The sequence below is a fragment of the Lactuca saligna genome, chromosome 5, assembly GCF_052625555.1.
Source record: "Lactuca saligna cultivar CGN05327 chromosome 5, ASM5262555v1, whole genome shotgun sequence".
Taxonomy (NCBI): Eukaryota; Viridiplantae; Streptophyta; class Magnoliopsida; order Asterales; family Asteraceae; genus Lactuca; species Lactuca saligna.
The window spans coordinates 124598873-124619451 of NC_136421.1; the positions used below are offsets into that span (position 1 = coordinate 124598873).

The 20579-nt window shown below is 36.5% G+C and overlaps 3 protein-coding genes across 3 annotated transcripts; all 3 read right to left on the bottom strand.

Moving 5' to 3' along the window:
• Positions 1-302: 302 nt before the first annotated feature.
• LOC145047429 (protein CYTOSOLIC ABA RECEPTOR KINASE 3-like) lies at positions 303-5897 on the bottom strand. Its single transcript, XM_078995694.1, has one exon. The coding sequence runs from the start codon at positions 5895-5897 to the stop codon at positions 5166-5168; it is 732 nt and encodes a 243-aa protein (XP_078851820.1). The 3' UTR covers positions 303-5165.
• On the bottom strand, positions 385-786 carry LOC145045677 (secreted RxLR effector protein 161-like). The gene has a single exon (XM_078993997.1). It carries the CDS (start codon positions 784-786, stop codon positions 385-387), a length of 402 nt encoding a protein of 133 aa, XP_078850123.1.
• A 69-nt stretch (positions 5898-5966) lies between the features above and the next one.
• On the bottom strand, positions 5967-10638 carry LOC145047430 (putative serine/threonine-protein kinase PBL23). Its single transcript, XM_078995695.1, has 5 exons — positions 9595-10638; positions 7224-7316; positions 6979-7107; positions 6817-6871; positions 5967-6145 (listed from the first exon to the last, which is right to left on the bottom strand). Exons 1-5 carry the CDS (start codon positions 10504-10506, stop codon positions 5967-5969), a joined length of 1368 nt encoding a protein of 455 aa, XP_078851821.1. The 5' UTR covers positions 10507-10638.
• Positions 10639-20579: the final 9941 nt, after the last annotated feature.

Genomic DNA, 20579 nt, shown 5'->3' on the forward strand with positions numbered 1-20579 from the left:
GTTAAATGAAGGTCTTTGTACACCAATGAGGTTCTCTACTTTTGCAGTTTATATGTAACTATTTTCATTGTATTTATCCCAAAATTTGTTTTTTTTTCTTATTCATATGCAACTTTTCAGTGTTCTCATATTCTTGTTTATAAATCTTCTCCAGAAGAACTATAGAGGTGATTCACTCATCATCAATTGCTTTTCTATTTGGTATAAGAACATACATTCTATACTTATGTAGTGATTTAGCTTTGGTTGGTGGTTTCAGACTAGTTATAAAACAGTGTTACAGAGCGCGGGAAAGAAATTAATAAAGGAAAAAGAAACCAAGATGTATCTTATATTCACTTAAAAAGAATGAAGGCTGAACAGGGGTCAAGATTGACTTGTGTATCAGAGAGTGTAAAAGATAAAATGGGATAAAAACAAAACACACGAGACAAGCTGCCATGGTGGTACTTTTTGACCTGTGATTTCTTTGAGAAGCCTCCTTAACCATATGCCTCGACAAGCTGCCATGGTGGCAGCAATAAATTCTGCCTCAGATGATGAAAGTGCCACTACCCTTTGCTTTGGAGATGCCCATGTGACCAAGTTTCCATTTACATAGAATGGTGCCATTCCCCCTGTTTTTCTCCTATCATTTACATCCTTAGCCAAGTCACTATCAGTGTAACCTGAAATTGTGACCTTTTCTTCCCCTTTCGTGTAGACTAGACCATGATTCAAGGTTCCTTTTATATATCTAAGGATCGCATTTACCTCTTGGAGATGTTTTATGGTGGGTTTCTCCATAAAACGACTTATAACACCAACAACAAATGTTATATCGGGTCTAGTATGAGTGAGATACCTTAGGCAGCCAACAATGCTTATGTACTCAGTTGGGTTCACCAACTCATCATCTCCATATTAGGTCAAAGTGAGTTTATGCTCCATTAGACACTTGGTAGGGTTGCTATCAATCATGTGTTTTTTGACCAAAATGTTCTTTGCACAGACTTCCTGCTTCAGTGTAATCGTATTCTCTTGTTGGTCTACTTCAATCCCCAAGTAGTATGTCAACAGACCCAAGTCACTCATTTCAAATCTAACATTCATCTCCTTCTTGAATTCTTTCACATCTTTAGGATTGCTTCCACTTACAAGCAAGTCATCCACATATACCCCAACTATCAGAGTGCCACCATTCTTTGTTCTTGTATACACTGAATATTCTTGAGCACATCTCTTAAAACCCAACTTCTTCAAATACTTGTCTAAACACGAATTCTAAGCTCTGGGAGCTTGTTTCAATCCATACAGGGCTTTAGTAAGTTTGTACACCTTACCTGGTTCATTCTTTTTCTCGAAACCTTGAGGTTGAAAGACATATACCTCTTTGGTTAAGACGCCATTCAAATGCCGTTTTCACATCCAAGTGGTGCACACACCACCCATTCGATCCTACAAGGCACAATATAACTCGAACTATTTCAATTCTCGCTACTAGCACAAAGACCTCTTCATAATCGATGCCTTCTTTTTGGACGTAGCCCTTTGCCACGATTCTGGCTTTGTACTTGACAATCCTTCCAGTTGGATCATGCTTCACCTTATAGACCCACTTTAACCCGATTGGCTTCCTTCCTTTTGGGAGTTCGACAAGGCTCCAAGTATTATTCTTCTCAATTGTGGCTATCTCATCGTTCATAGCCTATACCCATTCCCTTTTTCGACTTGCTTCACTGTAGCTTCCATAGCTTCTAGGTTCATTATCGCTGCACATTAACAATAGTTCTTCAATTAGCAATTATACTTCGTCGATATTCTCATATAATTAGGTGAGCAGGCGGTAACGTTTTGCAGCCCCGCCACCAGTAGAGCTCGAGGCGGTGCTGGATGAATTGGGCGTAAAGGGTGTTGACGGTGAGTTTAATGGAGCATTTGATTGACTTTCTTGTGGGCTTATTTGTGGGTCCGAATGGTAATTGGGTTGGGTTTGACTGTTAGTCCAGTCCACATTAACTGGAGATGAGTGGGCTTCGGGTGTAGATGGGGTAGACCCATGTACAGATCCATTCCCTACAACGCCGCCTTCAAGATTAGCGAAGTCTTCATTGTTGAAGTCAAATCCTTCAATGGTGAAGCTTAATCCAGGAGCACCATTGACCTTCGTCTCCTTCTCCTACATCCACATCTTATCTTCTTCGAATACAACGTTTCTACTAACGTGAATTAACCCAGTGACGAGATCAAGAAGCCTGTAAGCCTTCTTCCCCTTTTCATTCCCTAGATGTACCACTCGCTTGCTTCTCAGGTCCAACTTCTTTAATTGGTTCTTGGGAATCATCATGTGAGCAAGGTATCTGAACATCCTCAAGTGACCCACGTGAGGCTTGCGACCAGTCCACATCTCGTAGGGTGTGGATTCATTCAATGCTTTCGTACTTATCCTATTCAGCACGGATATGGTGTGACTCATTGATTCTCCCATAACGTGTGTGGAACTTGCATTGTCAATAGATTTGCTCCTCACCATTTCAATCACCATCTGATTACGCTTTTCCACCACCCCATTCTGTTGTGGGGAATATGGTGAGGTGAAATGTTGATCGAGTCCGATTTCATAGCAATAGGTGGTGAATTGATTTGATAGAAATTGACCGCCTCTATCGGTTCTTAGAACTTTAATCTTTTCTCCAGTTTCATTCTCCATTTTAGCTCTAAAATTCTTGAACGATTGAAGAGCCTCATTTTTTGTTTTTAGCAGGTAAACCCACATTACCCTGCTATAATCATCAACCAGGAGCATGAAGTACCTGTTTCCCGCTAGTATGGGGGGTGAAACTGGACCACACAAGTCTCTGTGAATCAATTCAAGCTTCTTCTTGGCCTGAAGCTTGTACAAGATGGAGATGATCTTGTTGTTTGTTTTTTAGTCAGGCAGCCTTCACACGACTTAGATGGTATGACCATATTTGGAATTCCTTCTATCATGCCCTTGTCTGACATCAATTTCAAGGCAGTGAAATTTACGTGACCTAACCTTGTGTGCCACAACCAGGTTGGGTCACTGATTTCAGCAACAAAACATCTTGGAGTGACCTCTTTGAGTTCAATTTTGTAGAGCCTGTTTGGTGACCTCTGTACCTTCATGAGTAGTCTCATCCTGGAGTAAAAAATTCTCAGAAAGTTCTGCTTGATTCTAGTTTCATCTTCCCCTTCTAAAAGTTGGCCAAGGCTTATAATCTTGCTACACAACTCAGGTATATAGTATACTTCTTTCAATTTCCTTTGCTCACCATTTTTTCATTGGAAAATAATCATACCTCTTCCTTCAATTCTAACTTTTGAGTTGTTACCAAATTTCACCGAGCCTTGGATAGTTGTGTCTAGCTCCTGGAACTTACTTCTTTCTCCAGTCATGTGGTTGCTGGTTGCTGCCCCTGTGTCCAGATACCACATGTTTGAGTCACTCACAGTATCACCATTTGATCTTAGCTTTGGGTTGACCTTCTCTTCATTCAAGAATACCTCTCCTGTCTCTTATTTGGTCTCAAAGGATGATATCAACAAAGTTGGTTCATTGTCTTCCTGGATCAAGTTGCTCTCATGGTTTCTTTCTTTCTTCGGGTTCTTGCACTCGGCTGCATAGTGCCCGAACTCTTGGCAGTTGTAGCACTATATTTCACTCTTATCTTGATTATGGCCTCCATTGTAACTTCTTTCTTTCTGCTGCTGAGAGCCACCTCTGCCACTACCACCTCGACCACCATTTGGACCACCCTGCCCCGGCCTCTTCCTCTTCCTCATGATAACCCACTACGATTGCCTTTTGGGACTTACTTAGAGCTACCTTCTCCTTTCATCTTATTTCTCTCAGTCCACTTTTGGTGGGTTAAGAGAAGCTTTCTTTCATCTGTGTCACCATGCCCCTTCATTCTCTTTTCATGGGCTTTATGCCTCCCAATCACTTCTTCTACTGTCATTTGATCCAAGTCAGCGAACTCTTCGAGTGTTGATGCTATTTGTAGGAACTTGGCTGGCACTACCCTAAGCAATTTCTTCACTACATAGGATTCATCCATAGTATCCCCCAAGGTACGCATTGTACCGACTATGTTGGTCACCTTCACAACAAACTTATCTATTTCCTTTAGGTTCAATGAATCAAACTCAGACTTCAATGTTTGAATCCTTGCAATCTTCACTCTGTCCACTCCCATGAACATGGTCTTCAAGGCATCCCATGCTTCTTTGGCTGTTTTCTTGTCAACCAATGACAGCAATAGATCCTCAGGTATTCCTTGAAAAATGGCTGCCAAGGCCAATTTAACCTTCTGCACTTCCACCACTTTATTGGCTGTTCTAGGTTCAACATCTTCCCAAACACCTTGGGCCTGCATAAACACCCTCATCTTGATTGCCTATGCAGCATAATTGGATCTTGACAGCATTGGATAGTGTAGTGTGACCTGACCATCTTTTTCTTCATTGCTTCCAGACATATCTATCACACGAGGTTGATACTTTGGCATACACCAGGAATGCTCTGATACCAAATGTTGGTTTCAGACTTGTTATCAACTAGTGTTACAGAGCAGGGGACAGAAATTAACAGAGGAATAAGAAACCAAGATGTATCTTATATTCACTTAAAAAGAAAGAAGGCTGAACAGGGGACAAGATTGACTAGTGTATCAAAGAGTGTAAAAGATAAAATGGGATAAAAACAAAACACACGAGACAGGGGCAGAAAGTTGCACTGTTTTATTCATGAACTTATAATGAAAGAAGTGATCTTAACATACACTTTGCCCTGAATATTTAAACTCAAATAAAGCAGAAAAATATGGAACTAATCAACTACTTGCCAAAGACTAGGAAAATATGACCCACGTCTCCCTGACTTTATTATGGACCTATTCTAATTAACAATGAAAAACGTGCATACTTAAAATAAAGGAAAAACTGAATTATTTGAACATTGGTGATGTGTATTATATCTAACCACCAACGTAGACTATGGCTCAGCATAACACATTCATACTTATTTAATCGAAAATAGGTGATATACTTACCTTTGAAAAGCAGATTTGAACCATTTTGGCACAACTCTAATTAACAAAAGAATGATTCTAATACAACGCATAAATGTACACAACCACATAATTAAGCACAAGTGTGGCAATTCAGTTGAGGGGTCCAGCATTTGCATTCAACAATGACTGCAGTGCTTTAACAACAATGCTCATGTTTGGTCTAAAATCAGCTTCATACTGGACACACAAAGCTGCTACTGCTGCCAGCTTGGCAACAGCTTTTGGTGGGTATTCTCCATTAAGTCTAGCATCAACACACTCTTTCACCTTATCTTCACCGAGTCTTGGTGTTGCCCAGCTAACCAGACTCTGTTGGCCACGTGGCAAAGTATGGTCAACAGGTTTTCGTCCAGTCAAGAGTTCCAGGAGAACAACTCCAAAGCTGTAAACGTCACTCTTTAAATTTATCACTCCTGTCAAGGCATATTCAGGTGCATGATAACCAAAGGTACCAAGAACACGGGTAGAATGAAGACGTGCTGCCATGCCTAGGGTTTGTTGTGTTAAATCAATATCTCTAATCTTAGCCACATGGTCTTCAAAAAGTATAACATTACTGGACTTCATATCAGCATGAATAATTGAAGGTTGTGTCTTCTGATGCAAGTATTCAAGCCCTTTTGCAGCCCCAACAGCAATTTTAACTCTTTGGGACCATGATAGAATTGGACCTTGTTGTGCACCTTTAACACCTTTCCTTCCATGAAGAATATCACGTAGAGATCCAAGTGAAGCAAATTCATAAGCAAGTACTCTCCAGTCACCATCTACACAATATCCAAGTAGCTCCACGACATTATCATGTTTAAGCCTTGATACCATAGAAATCTGAGCTAAAAAGTCTTTGTCTTGTTGCTTTGTATAGTAGTCAAACTTTTTAATAGCTGCAACCTACCCAGTTTTAAGAACTCCAAAGTATGTTCTTCCATAAGCTCCCTCACCAATCAATGAAACCGATCCAAAGTTGTCAGTGATTTCCTTCAACTCTTCCACCAGAAGAGATGGGACAGAAATAGGCTGGATAGCAACAACCTGTGTGTCCTTAGGTACGACCTCAGTGGTGTCATAACCTGCATTGTTTTTGTATATGTAAGATATATATATTACTATTGTAAATCTATTATAGGTAAATATATGTAAGTATGACAAATAAATGTCTATCCTTATAAGACTTGTGCGTGTGTTCTTGTTCAGAATAGTGCAAGAAACTCATGATGTCTTTCACCCAGAGGAAAAAAAAGCAATGATTTTCTCATTCATTTATGGCAAAAGGTTTTATTTTCAGTAAACATTGCGGAAAGGTTATTTTATGAGAAGCGTTGCAAGTATTTGATGTGAGTATTGTAAGTGTAATGAGTCTAAGTCACTACTTGTAATGTACACCGCAGGTGGCACAAACAACCATATGCAATCATTGTGAATAAACTCCAATTCCATTTGCATTAGCAAAGCTAATTTTATTAGAAGCAGTCAATATTTAGAAAAAAGGAAGTATATACTAAGGTCTACGCATTAGTTCGGCTTTAATATTCTTTTGATCTGAATTTGTTGATACGACAAACTTTCAGTGTATTGATCAACACCATTTGAACTACTAGTGAACTATTAGAGATAAGTAAATATAATTGTGTTGCTACTATTATCAAAAGAAATTACCTGTGCTTCATACATAATGTAGGTATAGATGAATAAATATAAGTGTGTTATTATTATTGGCAAGGCAACCAGTGATTACATATACCTGGATCAGAGGGGTTTACAGTATTAGCAACCGAGTTTGACTGCATCTCATCAGACTGCACCACAAACAAACCAAATGAGTTACACCATGGTAAATAATTGAATTTTGAGCAGGTGACATCTTAAGACATTTATAAACTAGTGAATAGTAAAATGCACAAACCTTTTCCTTATTTCGTTTGTACCATTTATGACCTCTGCTTTGGCCGCTTTTCTCCTTGGTTGCGTTTCCTTCATCATGGCTACTTGATTGGTCTGGGTTTTGTGTCGAACCAGATGAATCCAGTCCAAACTGTATGACACAAAAAAAAAAAAAAACTACATATAAGAAATCATTGAAGATATACATACAACACCCCTAAATGCACTAAAACAATGTAATACAGAAAATTATATACATATATATACCTTTGCTTGTATTCGTTTAAACCATGTAGCTGTATCAGCAGTGCTTGGATTGCTATATGGTTGCTTAGTGATGATAAATTCTGGAGCACCATGCTAATTTAAAATTTTCACAAAAATAAATAGATATTAACATGTGCAAACTATGTTGAAATTCAGTTTCACATAATTACCTACTTGTATAGCTAGCATCAACAATTTTTTTTTGAACGGCGGAGTATAGTATAGCGTTAGCAATTGATAGTGTCTTTCAACAATATAAATTTTTTAGACAAAACTGCAAATTTGGTCCTTGCGGTTTGCGAAAACCTTTGGATGGGGTCCAAAAAGTTTCCATCTTGCACCGAAGATCCAAAATTTATGTTTTTCATTGTTTTTGGTCCAAAAAAACTTGAAAACTCTATTTTACCCTTTTTCGTTTCTTTTTTCTTTTTTCTTTATTTATTTTGGTATGTAAATAATTAAAAATAGAAAATAAAATAAACCCCACAACCCCTCCCTCCTCTCTCTCTCTCTCTCACATAGACACACACACAAATAGATATACAGATTTTCTTCATAGACATACACACACAGCAGCACCAATCTTACAGCAACCTTTGCTGCTTCATTCTTCTCCTTGCTCCCGATTTGTACCCTTACACCTTGTTCCCGAGTTCTACTTAAGGAGAGAAATGGGAGAATACGGAGGGAAAGTGAGGGGTGTCGAAGGAAAATCATGTTCCCGAGTTTCATTAATGGAAGGAAAGTGGGGAGGGGAAGGATTTTGGAGTCAAATTTTCCTTCCAAATTTTCCTCCCAAATTGGGCGGATTTGGGAAGAAAGTGAAGGGAAGGAAAATTTTATGTTTTATTTTCTTTTTCCTCATAACTCAGGAACACAAAAACTTAAAATTTTTCTTCCATTTCCTTTCGTTTCCTTCGAACTCGGGAACACGGAATAATGAATATTTTTCTTCACCTCCCTTTCTTTCCATCATAATTTTCCTTCACTTTCTTTTAAGGAATTTACAAAAAAAACTCGGGAACAAGGCGTTAAGCTTCTGTCATCCTTATCCTCTCCGCCGGGAGAACACTTCCGTCCATTGAAGCGTCTCCGACAGTAGCACATTCGACAAAATTAGACCTACCTGCGATCTCGTTGTTGTTTCCCCCCTCAATTGTTTCTGATATATTTCACGTAGTCCACTTCAAAATCTTCAAGCCACCCGGTGATGGCTATGCAAGTTGTGCTAATATCAATCTCCATACCAAATGGATCTGAAGATGATAAGTTAATTATGTGTGTAGAAATTGGGTTTGTGAAAGTGGTGCTGATATAGGTCTCCATATCAAACCATAAACCGTCTCTTACCCGATCAATCGCTTCTAAAACCCCTAAGGGTTTCTGTCAACAAACAGGGTATTAATGGTCGGAGAACAAAAGCCCCTTGCTACAATTGAGATCCCCAAGGTGATTTGCGTTCAATCCCAAGGCCTCTGAGAACAATTGGAAAAGTATACCACCTATTTTATCACTTGATTTGATTACTCGATTTTAATGTCTCTTAAACCTCCAACAATTGCATCACTTGATTTTGTGCCATGTTTATGGTGATTGGCAGAAGATGGGAGGGATTTGGCGGATTCCAGCATCAACGAAGCCCTTCACACCAATTTTTGTTTGGTCGAAAACTTTGAGCTTCTATTGTCGATCTAGCTTCAAACTCCTGAAGTGATGGTGGCAGCCATTTTTATGAAGACGGTCTGTATATCTATTTGTGTGTGTCTATGTGAGAGAGAGAGAGAGAGGAGGGGTTGTGGGGTTTATTTTATTTTCTATTTTTAATTATTTAAATATCAAAATAAATAAAGAAAAAAGAAATGAAAAATGGTAAAATCGACTTTTCAAGTTTTTTGGGACAAAAAGCAATGAAAAACCTTGATTTTGGACTTGTGGTGCAAGCTGGAAACTTTAAGGATCCCATCCAAAGATTTTTGCAAACCACAAAGACCAAATAGTTTTGTCAGTTTTTTATATCTTGGTACTTTATTAATTAAATATCTATTAAAAGAAATTTTGATATTTTAATAGAAACAATGTTAATTAACATAACTCGTAATAACTGGATTATCATAATTTCAAAGTGACTAATATAAAGTGCAAAAATAATCATCCAATGAATTTACAAATAAATAAAAAGTTATAGTTTTGGCATCCAAATTCTTAAAACTTTATCCGAATTTCAGTAATAAGATTGTCATACAATTTAGTCATTATCCAATAATTTCATAGTGGATTATATGAAAATTATATAAACTTTTAGCGTAGGATGATTAATGGCAATCCAGCCCAATCTAAACACACGCCAGTATATAGGAACATCATAACTTACTTGATATTTGAGCGCGCTTTCAAGTATGCTCACCACGTCGGATATCAGTGGACGATCTTCCAAGTCTCTCTTCAAACACCGATAAGCTATTGTGACAAACATATCCAATGATTTGGGATTCATTCCATCTTTTATATTATCAAATATAAGATCACTTATTTTGTTTTGTGGGTAGTATTGTCGCATCAAACCTGTTAAAGACTCTTGAATGCCATTCTTTTTAGTGATACACAACCTCCCACACAACACTTCAAATAACACTACCCCAAAAGAATAAACGTCTGATTCTTTTGTTAATAACTCTGTTTCAATGTATAGTGGATCACAATACCCAATAGTGCCTACGGCATTGGAGACAAGAAACGTGTACTGTTGATTGGCAGGACCAAATTTGGAGAGTCCTAGATCTGAGATCTTAGCATTCCAGTTCTCATCAAGTAGGATGTTAGAACTCTTGATATCGCGATGTAACACTCTTTGTTGGGTCACACCAGGATTATGAAGGTATGCTAGTCCACGAGCCACTCCGATGCAAATATCAAGTCGTCGAGTCCAAGTTAGATCATCGTTTTTGAGATATGAGTCAAGACTTCTCCTAGATGCGTATTCATACACAAGGATCTTCTCGTCACTCTCATCACAAAATCCTAAAAGAGAAACAATATTTTCATGCTTGTATAGAGAAAGCATGATGATCTCCTTCCAAAACTCGGGGTTTCCTTGTCCAAATTTTGGATCTAATCGCTTTAAAGCAACAACTCTTTGCCCTTTGGAATGAACAAGATCTCCCTTGTATACTTTGCCAAACCCACCTCTACCAATGCAATTTTCATCAGCAAAGTTGTTGGTTGCTAATTTTATTGCTTCTAATTGTATCTTCAGGTGTTGAAACTTATTTATGAGACGCATCATTTTGATGATACAAATGTAACTGGAAACAAAGTTGAGAGCTTCAGGGATCGAATAGCTTGACGACTTCAAGGAAAAGCTTGATGGTAGAAATAAAATGGATGGAAGCAACCCTTAGTCATTTTTATCGTTCTCTTTTTCACCGAAAAAGACAACTGTAAATAATTTGTTTTTTATTCATTTCGAATATTGAAAAGTACTATTTTTTCCTTTTTCAAAAATAATTATTTTAACTACTGGACTCAATAATTGTATAGCTGGGGTACAATATAATAATAATAAATAAATATAATAGTATAAAGAAACATAGGGGTGGCGGAATAAACAATGCGGGTAATGGGCTTTACAAATCGTGTTACTTTTGACGTATTAAGCACAGGTTTCTCAGCCACAGATCCATTTCCCACGGATTATCCATAGGTTACTTCCCACGGATTTACTACCCACAGCCAATTTTTCCACAGATTTTACTGACGGGTCTCGTGGATAATAAAACATATTATTTTAAAAAAAATATATAAATTACATAAATCCCTATTTTTATGTAATTACCACAGATTTTATAATATTACAAAAACATAAAATACAGAAAAATATAATTTATAAACAATATTTATGATGCACACGTATAACCAAAGGCACACACCTATAGTTTTATAATTATTAAAAACTAGGTTAAAACTACACGGTTAGACAACTAAAAAAAGAATTAATAGACTTGCTATAAAAGAATAAACAACAACATTCAACTTATGAAAATGTTATAATTTGAAGATTTTTTTTAAAATACAATTTTATAATAGAAAAAAACAATAATAATATTATGCTATAATAGACAAATCAATAGAAGTACCTTGTCATTTCTTGCCAATTGTCATTTGCACTGCAAATAAAATCACATGTACGCTATAGAAAAATGCTACTAAAAACTAAAAAAAAAAAGTGACACTTAAGGCTCCCATGAAATAGCATCACAAAAAAGTGTTATTAAAATACCTTTAGTTATACTTTTTGATTGTGTTGTTGCAATCGTTTTATGTTTTAATGATATTTTTCTATTATGTCATTATAAAATTTCTAAGTTTTAGTAGCACTATTTTTATATCACTATTTAATTACTAAAATAATTTTTATTTTAAGGATTTAGTCTTACTTTTAACACTATATATATATATATATATATATATATATATATATATATATATATATATATATATATATATATATATATACACACTAATAAATTAGATCCCAATTTTTAAAATTTTAAATGGAATAATAATAATAATAATAATAATAATAATAATAATAATAATAATAATAATAATAATAATAATAATAAGACAATTAAGGTAATAAATGCATAACACAATATCATTACTTTAATTCGAACTTTTTCTACCAACAATATTCTTAATTTTAAAATACAAACGTCTTCGACAAAAAGTTTAATAAGTCTACATATTATGCTAATACTCAAAATAAAGAAAGCACACATCCAAAAAGATGCTTGGGGATCAATATCTCCAAAACTCTCATTCCCAACCACATTCCGCCTAATAACAAGGTATGACATAGTCCCAGGTTTAACTTCAATCACCCCTTCACCAACACTCTACACAATCCTGTAATTTTTATATCTGAGTAATATGAATTTTAGTATTTTAATTTAAAAGAGAGCACAAACTTATAGGTAGTCGAATGAACATGCATTACCATAAGTGTTGTGATCAAGAATACATGGGAAAAGACCCTTGGATCCTACGACAAGCATAAGTGTCATTGCATAATCTATAAATTAGGTTAATAATGATGATATACATTGTAAGCCCGAGTTTAAGAATCTGTATTGCACCAGCATAAGAATTTACTACAACGATTTGTTGTAAAGGGACCATGTTAATTCCTCAAAGCCATATCAAATCTATTTAACCAAAACAATAATATTTTTTATGAAGGGAATAATTGCAAAAAAAAAAAAAAAAAAAAAAAAAAAAAAAAAATCTAATGCAAAAATGCCAAATCAAATAAAAAAGAGAAATATTAAATTAAAAAAAGGTACTAGTGGCAAAATCACTCATTCTTCAACTTATGTTCGTTCATTTGTATTTCATCTACAACTATTGAAAATGTCTAATTGCAAAATGTACATGTAACAATTAAATTCTACTTATGGCAATACATAAAAACACAATCTATTAATGCTAAAAGGAAAAATAAAACTCGAAACAGTATAAGGAATTTTGATATTCCTAAACTAATATAACACTATCGGATCATCAAAAAGGTAGTTTTCTTCCCTATTTCCTTCAAATTTGTTCTAGGGTTTTGTGAATTATGTATATGAATTCCTTAGTTTAATCGAAGGCAATGAACCACTTGGGGATCCTTCCTTCTAATCAATTCAGATTTTTAACCCTTGTTTTAAATCATTGGAGTCATTGGTTGTGTTTTATAGGATTTTTTGAAAGTAGGATGGCTAAATGAGTAACGGAAACTAGATTATGTTTTCTGCTCTAGGATTCATCGTGCGTCTTATGAGGGATCATGACACTTTCTACCATGTCCCACTTTTAGCTTTGTGTTGTGTTTGTGTCTCGTGTATGGTTTAATCCTTTTCTTCCCTTTTTCTCCGCTGATCCACATTAGGTCATTTTTGTTTTATTTTGAGCTTAGAATGTCAAGTGACCCATTGAAGTGTATTGTTGTCTTTGGACACCTTGTAATGATATTAAATGATAGATTTGAGAAGTTTGGAGTATGAAGTGACATACATCAAGTTAGAAGATATTTTGTGTGAGATCTCCATTTTTACTGTCGGAAAATACATTTTCATTTATGATTATTTTAAAACATAGTATTCGTAATATTGCAGAATTAGTCCCATAAAAATTGTTTATGAAGAAATATTTTCATTGGTTATTAAAAACTAGGGATGTCATAACTGATACAAGAAACATAAGCATAAATGTAATAATTACAAGCCTTTAAAATCTTTTATAACATGGCTTATATTTCCTTGAATCTCTCAAAGGATCCAAACATCATTATATTTATACTGCTTCATGTGATACAAAGAAACTAAGTAGTTCATGTTGGGAAACCTACTGAGTACATTGAGTTTTTAACCCACAATAATATAATTAATTTATCTAATTATCTATTTCATATCAAATAATTAACCCGGTTTCCTATACTTGTTCTCTTCTATATTTATCTCTAAGGACCTATCTAAGGATAATCATAATCATCGTTGTTGAAAGTATTGTTTCAGGGATTTCTCTACATTACATATAAGTAGGTTTTCTAATATATTCATCTCTAAGGACATATCCTATGGATCATCATAATCATCATTGTTGATAGTACTATTTTGATGGATTTTCTCTGCAATACATGTCAATACGAAGTAGAGTACATCCTATGAACATATAGTTCATCACTTGCAGCATGTGAACTTGCATGTGTTCCACTAGACTGCCTACAAGAGTCCTTGCTCATCATCTATACTACATCAGATGGCTACATCGTTTAGTACAATAGTACTAGTAAGTCAAGGCATATTATCATCGTTTTCATCTCTCATCATCCATCACCTTCATTATTTATTCATCCCTCATCGCCCATCATTTCCTAATATATTATAGGTATGAAAATACATATACGGTAAATCATAGAAGCATCATCTTATATTATTTCATCTAACACATAATATCTCAGTCATAGATAATAATAACATATAGCGTTTAATTAACTAAATATTTCATATTTGTGTGTAAGATCAAAGTAACCATGCACTCACTTGTTAAAGTGGATGACTCATGAATTCGACAGTGCTTCACCTAACACCTTGAATTTTCCTTTGATGTGACATATGTTTACTTATCACTAAGTCTTAGTCTAATATTCCTCCTGTCTAATGATAGTCTAGATTCCTCAATAATCCCAATGTCTACATCATGATCTATCAAGCATGGAGCAGCCATGTAAGACCATATTGAATGTAGGGTCCGTTTTGTATATAAAGTATACTATTTTCAAATCACACTTTAAACATCTAACTAAATCCATCCTAAACATCACCCCTGTAAGTAGATCGATCAATATTTTTACATGGAATCACTTATAAATCTTTTTTATAGGTTCATAATAACGATAATGAACCTAAACGTAAGTTCTCTTTAAAGCGTAACAAGTGTAGCTTAATTTATAGAGATTTCTAGCGAAAACCGGGAAAGTCGTGGGAAAAACTTAGACCCGAAAGCTTCTTATTTGCCAGGCTCTCTGGTGCCCCATAGCCTAGCTAACTATTTCTAGAATCTGAAGAAATTTCTGAGCATAAAACATAAGAGAGATTTAGAGAGGTTTGGGTGGATTGTGTGGAGAATGAAGTGATTCATCTCTTATATATAGCGAAAAAATTAAGGTGTGATGCGTCTCAAATTTGTGTGCGCTGCGCACACCTATGACTTCATTCCTCTAGTTCGTTGCTACGTGTCAGGTCTATATCCGTCTGTAATGGATACTTCTAGAACCCTTGCGCGCCGTGCTTAGTGCCCGTGCGCGCGCATTTTTCTTGTTTTTTCAAAAAATCATATATTATTCATACGATCTCCATTTTCGACGTTCTTTATATCAACGGGTAGCTATCAAACAAGTACTACAACTTTTATTTAGACTCTGTCTACTAATTCTCAATCTATTTTTAAAGTTATATTTTTAATAGGCATAGATTGTTAATATCCGTATAGAAGTCATAACTTTTTCGTATGACATCCATTATCAACTATCATAATATTGATGAAATCATATCAACGAGATCTTCGACTCTCGTTTAGATTGTTGTTCCTAACAAATGACCGATTTGAATAATGGTTTCCGTGCTAACACAAATTCGCTAAAATTTTTGAAAAAACATTACTTCCTCACATGAAGTCCGATTTTGATGTTCTATATATGCATGCTCTCAGTTTTATGATTACTACAACTTACATTTAGATTACTTATATAGGATAATAAGCAACCTATCTAAAGTTTACCTTTTACAATGCGTATAGCCGTTCCAAGTTAATCGCAGAACTTCAAAAAAGCATAACATCTTCATACGAAGTCGAAACCATTTTGAAGCATTGTGAACCTTCAAAGTCCATCACAATATAAACCTTCAAAGCTTCAAAATTTACCACCCATATTTTCATATGAACAATAACTTTCGCATTTGGTTAGTTATTTTCGCAATTAAACAATAACTTTGGGTCATGTGAAGTCACTTTCACAATTCAACAGTAACATGTAATAAAACTAACCAAAACACATTCTTTTTGGATTTTTTTGGGGGGTTTTCTGAGGCTAAAACAAAAAGGAAACAAGACTCGTTTTTAGATTTTCAATTTTTCTAAGGCTTAAAAAAACATATTTTTGTGATTTTCAGGTTTTTGTGGTTCAGACAAAACAAAGATAAGAAAACAAAAGTAAAAAAAGGTATTGAGGGTTTTTTAGATTCAAGGAAAAATATTAAAATTATGAATGTTCCAAACTTCGAAAGTAGTCATTTTATGAGGCGTTCGTTTTATGAGACGTTCGGAGCCCTCAGAGTGTGCTGGAGCGAGAAAAAAAACTCCTCATTTTTCGAAGCTTTCGTAATGTGCTTTTTCCTGAGAAAATGGAACAAAAATTGCGAGAGTGATTGATTTGGTTTTATAGTTTGAAACATGAATATACCACATTCTCTGATACACACATCCTGAAACATGCTTTCTAGTGAACAACATCTGACAACATATTTTCTGAGAATACTCCACTTCCAACGCGCTTTCTTTCTTTTTAAACACGTTGCAAATAAACACTTTCTCACACCTTTCCCATACATGGTGACTATAAAAATGATAGCTTTGCTTGTCCATTTTTTGCAACATATTTAATGTACTTATGAAAAGAAGCATGAAAGAACGATTTGGTACACTCTTCCATTGTTATTGATGAACACGTTTTATGAGAGTTGTTGTAGTCAACAAACAGATTATGCTCTTCAAAAAAGTTTTTGTCTTTATATTCTAATGTGAGAGAAATCAACATAAGGAATTGACCATACATATTTCTTTTCTGATGCATTCCAACAACCCACCAAATACACATCATATTCCTTTTCTAACAAGTAAAAGGATATAAGCCATTTGTCACATTTTCATATTACCTTTAAGAAACCATTTTATTTGAAATAAATTCAGGTAATGGAATATTTCAAATAAAAAACCGATGCTTCAAAAGGCTGATAATATTGTGATGTATCCTTTCTTGATTCTGAATCATATTATGACATCAAAGTGTTTCACGTGAAGCATGATGAAAGACCCCAACTTTTGTATTTTTGAAAGACCCAAACTTTCATATTTCACATTATCATTACTCCAAAACATGCTATTTGCATATTCATAAAAGCAGTATTTTACATTGATAAAGGGAATTACAAACTATTGGATACAAACCTTCTATTACAAAGTGTTAAATATATTACATAACTACCTAGGATATTGTAATTTATACAAACATAAAATGTAGTACAAAACTACTATTACAAACTATTCTACATCTTTCAATAGTATGTAAACATACTAGTTACTTATCACCTTCAATTGTTAAACATTGATAGGGTAAGCGGTGACGCTTAGTGAGTTCAAAAATAGATACAATATAATGTTATGCCACATATATACTTCAATGTGGCAAAAGCAAAGAGGAACAACAAGATGTATGTAAGATCATGTGACAAGCGTTCATATCAATCAAAAACATTATTCAAATATATTCTTTTCAATTCTTGATATACATCAATAAAGCTTTGGCCCAAATGACATAGATGACATGCAGTTTCTGATTAACATCTTGTTAGATTTCAGGTTTATAGTCATGTCTAACCATTTGCCAATGCCATAGAATAGAAGTCATTCTCTTACAGAGACATGCTCTACATGGTCGGAGGCTACGTACCAGTACCAATGTGAATCTAAGTCCTTTCACTGATCACATGGTCAAAGGTATTACAATTGCTATAAACATAGGGAATAACATGAGAAAATAACTCAGAATAATAATACTGAAAAGCACATAGCACATATAACACATAACATACAATTGTTCCTATATATTGAACTCACCTTAAGATAACCGGGGGGTTAAAATAGTAATTTGGACAGCACTTCGGCTTTAAATATGTCCTTCTATGTTGAAAATTGGGAGCTTAATTGAAAACCGGGCTCTGCGAAGGTAGGGCTTCAAAACCGAAAAGATAAAATTCCTGGACTTCTCGACGGGTCTTGGGATGTGTTTTGGGTGCTAAAATTGATATCGGGGCTTCGGGGAAAGTCAAAATGAAGAAAATATGGAAAGAGGGGTTAAAAGTGGCAAATTTCCAAAGTTAGTCAGAAGGTCTCGCAACCCCCCTTATATAGGGCCGAGGTTCGGAGTCGGATAAGCAGCGAAGGGCTCGGTGGCAGCAACAGTGAGGGGCAGGTGGCGAGAAGGGGAGGCTCGGATACGAGGGTCGGACCAGCTGGCTCGCATGTGAGGTTTGGTCAGAGAGGTTCGAATACGAGGCTGGTAGGCGAGACGTGTCTCGCTCCTGCTGGACCTCGGCCTCGGCGAATCGTAAAGGAACACATGTCAGTCTCCGGATTGGGCCACATCTCGGTGACGCTGATGCTTCGTGCGAGTGGCGTGTCCAAATACTATTCATGCGAATTTCTTCGGTTTTGTAACGACCAAAAATTTCAACAAAATATAAACATTTCAAAAACAACCCATTTTAATAATGTTATTACAAAAAGGTTTTCAATACATTTATTATCAGAGTATTCCTAAAACCATAACATAAAACATAAACACGAGGAGCGGTACGATCACGCCTTCGCCTTGCCACTTTCTCCTGAAGAACCTGAAAAACGTTAAACCACAATTGTAAGCCCGATAGCTTAGTGAGATACCCCCAAAATACTAACCACATATACGCCCTTCCAGGCTACGACCTTCCGGTCCAAATCATAATGCCTTCCGGCCCATAACATAGTACACATAACATAACAGAACATAGAACAACCATGTATATTTGGTCTACTGTGTGACTGGTCCGCTGTATTGGGCCTTCAGTCCACCGGGTCCGTCCTCCGAGTCTAGTCATGTCCTTCGAGTCTGCAGTGTGGTTTGGTCCGCCCGCACCGGGCCTTCAACCCACCTGGTCCACTCTCTGAGTCTACAGTATGACTTGTCCGCCCGCATCGGGCCTTCAGTCGGCCTGGTCCACTCTCCGAGTCTCGGCACGTATGGTGTGCCCTCGTGGGGCCTACAGCCTATCCGGACTGCTCGCTGGGCCTTCGGAATAACAGGTCCGCCCTGTGTATCTTGGCCTACAGTACAAAGCAGGACCCGCCTCAACCCAACTCCAGTCCAAACAACCATGTGCACATAACATACAATCATATAACAGTTCATAGTCAGCAAGCCGATCAAGCAGATCACATAACATATCATCATCCTAACCAGGATACCGACCTAACCATCACTAGCATAGCATCACCCTACATATCAAGAAATCGACCTTAACCAGGTCTCTAACATATACCATCCTAGCTACCAGGATGCAGACATATCAAAACAATAACATAACAACAAATACTCGAATCTCAATCCGATAAAGGGCCGACCTTGGTGCCTTAGACCCTGTCGATATGGTGAGGATAACTCACCTCGCGAATGCCGATGCTCTGAACTGAAGAAGCAGACTCTCGAATCACCAACTCACCGAAAATCCCGAACTAACCATCATAACAAAATAAACATTAGGCCAATCATACATCCACTTATCGGGCCGAGACCAAGGTCCAAATCTCATACAAAGTCCAATATTGGCCCAATTTACCAAATTGGGTCCACCTCACCAAATGGGCCTAGATCCAATATCCATAACAATAATTGGGCCCAAAAATACTCTATCCATAATTTCCAGACTTGGCCCAAAAACCAACTACCCACAAACGGCCCAAACTCAAAAGCCCAATATTAGGGTCCATTCAGGGGGAGTACGCTGGGCATACCCTCCTTGGTACGCGGGGCGTACACTCTTATTTGCGACTGGGGATCGGGGCTCATGCCCACTACGCGGGACGTAACTGCACTACACATAAAATCATTGTAACTTCTTAATGGCTTAAGCTATTAAGCCCAAACTTCAGATCCTTAGGCCAAATATGATTATAATTCATAAAGTCTCAAACTTTATCACTTGGGACGTCCATAAGCTCTTAATCCAAGGTCTTAATCCATTACGACCTATATATCTCACACATAGAACAACTACAACCCTTGGGACCTCATTTTTCTCACTCAAGACCTCTCCAAAGGTCTGAAGGAAAGATAATCTCGGCCAACACAAAGCATGAATCAAGATGAGAACTTTGGGACAAGAAAGATGCTAAAAACTTCACAACACTTAGATCTATGCAAAATAATTGGCAAGCAAGAAGCTTTATACCTCAAACAAGCTCCAAAGGATGGTATCTCTTTAGATCTACAAGCTCCAATCGTTCCTCTTCTTCTTTGACAACTTCTCCTTTCTCCTTCTAGCCTTTCTTTTGCCAAAATGAGCTTTCCAAGGTCAAACACACCCAATAATGGAGGGAATACGGGTTTCTAGGGTTTCTGAGGTGAAGGATGAGCTTGTGGAGGCTAGGGTATGAACCAACATGTTCCTTATATAGTGGTGGCTCTTAAATTAGGGTTTGGGGTTTCTGAGAGTACGCTGGGCGTACCTCTAGTACGCTTGGCGTACTCACCCGTCCACCCTGCACTTTTCTCTCTTTTACGCTGGGCGTACGTCCAGCTTACGCTGGGCGTACCCAGCCAAACTTCAAAATGTATGCATGTCATGCATGCATGGGACCCTTTTTCCACTTATTCCACAAAGAGCTATAAACAATAATCATCTTCCAAATGCCGCAACTCCTCTACTCTAAACCCGCTCCCAAATAACTTTACATTCATGCGAGGGTGACGAGAAGCCCAATGCTTCTAACAGCATACACCAA